Raw genomic sequence first — 3,228 nt, forward strand, 5'->3', positions numbered from 1 at the left:
CGATCCAGGTTTATTAGTCCCCTGAACGTGTTCTGATGGAGGCTCCAGAGCTTGTTTCCATGGAGAAAAAGATGGCTGAGGTTAACCAAGTCAACAAAAATATCATCCTGAAGGAACTCAATGTGGTTGTCTTGCAGGTAAAGGTATTGCAGGTTGTGGAGGCCACCGAATATCCCGCTGGGGAGGGAGCTCAGCCCGCACTTGTACAGATACAAGGCGTGGAGTTTCACCAGCCCTTGGAAAGTATCCGCAGCTAAAGCCCTTAAGTAGCGGTTGTCCCCCAGATCCAGTTCCTCCAGGTTGACGAACCCCTCGAAGGTGTTGGGGTCGATGAAGGTGATGTTGTTGGAGTAGATCCAGAGGGTGACCATGGAAGGGCTGAAGTGGCCCCGCAGCAGCAAAGTGATCTGGTTGTTCTGGAGGAAGATCCTCTCGCTGTCCTCGGGGATGCCCTCAGGGATGGTGACAAAGTTGTGAGCCTGGCAGCTGACGGTCATGGGGGACGGGTAGCACACGCAGTCGGTGGGACAGCCCAGGACGCCAGGTACCTTCAGCCCCAGCAGCACCAGCAGCAGCTCTGCAAACCCCCCTGTGCGGAGAAAGGGGATAGCGGCGTCAGCAGGGGACTCGGGCATCCCCCCCACCCTCCATTGCCCACCCATCGCCGCCGTGGGAACTATTCCGGGTGAAAAACGTCCCCAATTAACTCAGCCCTCCTCTCTGCTCATGAATTACCCTCAGGAACGGCTGCAGCTGTGATGAGTGGGCTCATCCCCCACAGTAGTTTAACTGTGATGGATGGAGTCCTCCTGCCTCCGAGCCCTGCCTGCAACAGGCTGGGACACGCGCTGCCAGCCCCAACCGGGCAGGAGAAACTTTCTCCAGGGAATTTACACCGGCAGTGTGGGCAGCAAAGCCCTGTGCCTGCAGGCAGGCAGCGCAACTGGGGGGAAATGCGGTTGTGCAAAGGTATGAGAGCAAACAGTGGAGACGCCAACCCTCCTAGGTGTCCACCCCTCCTGCAACGCATCTCCGAAATCACCCGCGTGTACGTATCGGAGAGGAAAAGGCACAGAGCTTTAGTAATTCCCAGCAAATCACCTAAAATGACACGTGTGCAGCACATCTGCACAGCACACCCACTTCCCCCGAAGGCACAGACCCATCCCCACCCTCTCATTTTCTTACAGTTGTTAGACACCACCATCCACCCCGAAAACCGAGTGATTTCCAGGAAAATATGTCATCGGCAGTTGGTGGAAAAGGCTGAGCTGCAAACTCCGTTTGGAAGTGGGATGCTCAAACATATTTTGCAATGGATGTCCTGTGGCAAAGCATATTGCATCCTCTAATGCTACAGTATGTGCTTGTGACCGGGGCTTTCTCGCTGCAGAGAAGGAGCGGTGAGCAAGGCAGTAATCATCCCCTCCCTCTGCTCAGCAATCCCGGTGCTGGTTTCGCCACCCCGTTCCCGTCTCGCTCCCACTCCTCGCACCAGGATTGCTTTCAGGCGATTCCTTCTGCGCCGAGCGGCTTTTCAGACTCATTTGCACCAGACTTGTCATTTCTCATTCAGATTTTCCTCCCTAGATGTGGCTTTTTTTTTTCCCTCTTACACACAAAATTTGCTCATGTCTAATGAATTCTGCCTCTGGACTTTACAGAGGGAAGGAGTAACATCGGAGCAGCACGCAGCTGCCGGTGCCATCCTGCCCACGAGTCCTCGCCTTGCGCTCAGCTTGTAATAATCTGAAAAACGAGAGTGGAAGTGGAGCTCATCTCTAATTACTCCATGTCGTTATCACCAGCTAGTCCATGAGCCTGGACCCCTTGGGCTTTTCCAGCCCCTTTTTCCAGCGCCTACAGCTGAATACAAGTGGGAGGGAAAAGAAACCTCACTGTTTTCTTACTAATTCTGTTTGAAATATAACGCTGTGGTTACCGTTGCCTTTTGCCTGGCACGGAGATCTATTACCGTACAGTTAACCGCTGGTGACCCCTGCATCTGGACCCAACCTTTCAACTCAAAGTTGTCACGTTTTTAGATAAACCGGGTTACTCTGACTCTCCATAAATCACCAGTAAGAGGCAGTCACCTCTGACTGGGCTGTTAATAGAAAAAAAAAATAAAAAATAAAATAGCATCACCAGCCAAAGCGTTGGACCAAGGCTTGGCTGCGATGAGAAGGCAGGTGGGGGACTTCTTCCAGGCGCTGCCCTTCAGGAATGATGCATCGGCTACCAGGAGGGATGTCTCATTCCTGCGCCGCTGCCAGCAAGGGGCTGTAAGTCAGGAACGTTGAATTTGTGACAACTCCTACGGCTGTGTAGGAAAAAGAACGTTCTCCTAGTCAGCGCCGTGCCGTTTTGGCTTTGCTGCCGTGCCTTTGCGATGAGAGAGGGGCTGTGCTGGCGGGAGCATCGTGCCGGTGCTGAGCGCCGAGTGTTCCCTGCCAAAACCGGAGCCCTCGCCGCATGCAAGTGCAGCCTGTGAAACAGTGGTATCCGGAGGATTTGGGATGATCCGAGTGCCAGGTAACGATGGCAAAGATAACGCTGCGTTTGCAGATACGTTCTGCTGGGTTTTTCACCCACGGATGTGCTTTGCCGAGGTGGGACGGCTTCACATTCACCGTCTTGCCTCGGTGACACTGAAGTAAGAAGCCTTCTGTAGGTCTTGTGTTTATTAGTAAAATCCTGCCAGGCATGAGCGCCGTGACGATCTCCCACACGCGGAGTCTGTTATTGCAAATACCAAATCACAAGGGTCTGAATCAATAAACCATCTCCCAGCTATAAGCAGCAGGTTGGAAGATTACATATTGCTTCCCAAACAACAGTTTTACACGCTAACGGCAGTTGCCAGGCTAACGGGATTACTGACGGGAGGTGGACCCAGGCAGGGATCTGGGAACACACGGGATTTCACATCTAGGGATGGGGATGACAGGCGGCCGTTAGCGATGGGTGGTGATGGACGGAGGCAGCCTGGGTCTCCCTGGAGCGCGGCCAAGGTCGAGGCTCCTGCCGAAAGGGTGTTTAACGGCTCCCTGCCTGCGGGGATAACTCCGGAGGTAAAGGTCAGAGGGAATCAGTCCATCTCTTTAATTAACAGGTGTTTGGGAGTTAATGGCTGGAGTTCCTATGGACAGGGAGACGTGACTCGCATGGTTGTGGGTGGTGGTGGGGATAGACTGGGGCGTTACTGGTTCTCAGCTTCCCAAGAGG

At 53.7% G+C, this 3,228-nt stretch overlaps 1 protein-coding gene across 1 annotated transcript in view; it reads right to left on the minus strand.

Annotated features, from left to right (window-relative positions):
• The window catches only part of LOC104467337 (reticulon-4 receptor-like 1), a 1,409-nt gene extending 774 nt beyond the window's left edge, over positions 1-635 (minus strand). The window contains 1 exon segment of the mRNA XM_010081078.1: positions 2-635. Coding sequence (XP_010079380.1) covers positions 2-635 — 634 coding nt within the window.
• Between the last annotated feature and the right edge of the window lie 2,593 nt (positions 636-3,228).

This window comes from Pterocles gutturalis, unplaced genomic scaffold (genome assembly GCF_000699245.1).
Source record: "Pterocles gutturalis isolate BGI_N339 unplaced genomic scaffold, ASM69924v1 scaffold5819, whole genome shotgun sequence".
Classification (NCBI taxonomy): Eukaryota; Metazoa; Chordata; class Aves; order Pterocliformes; family Pteroclidae; genus Pterocles; species Pterocles gutturalis.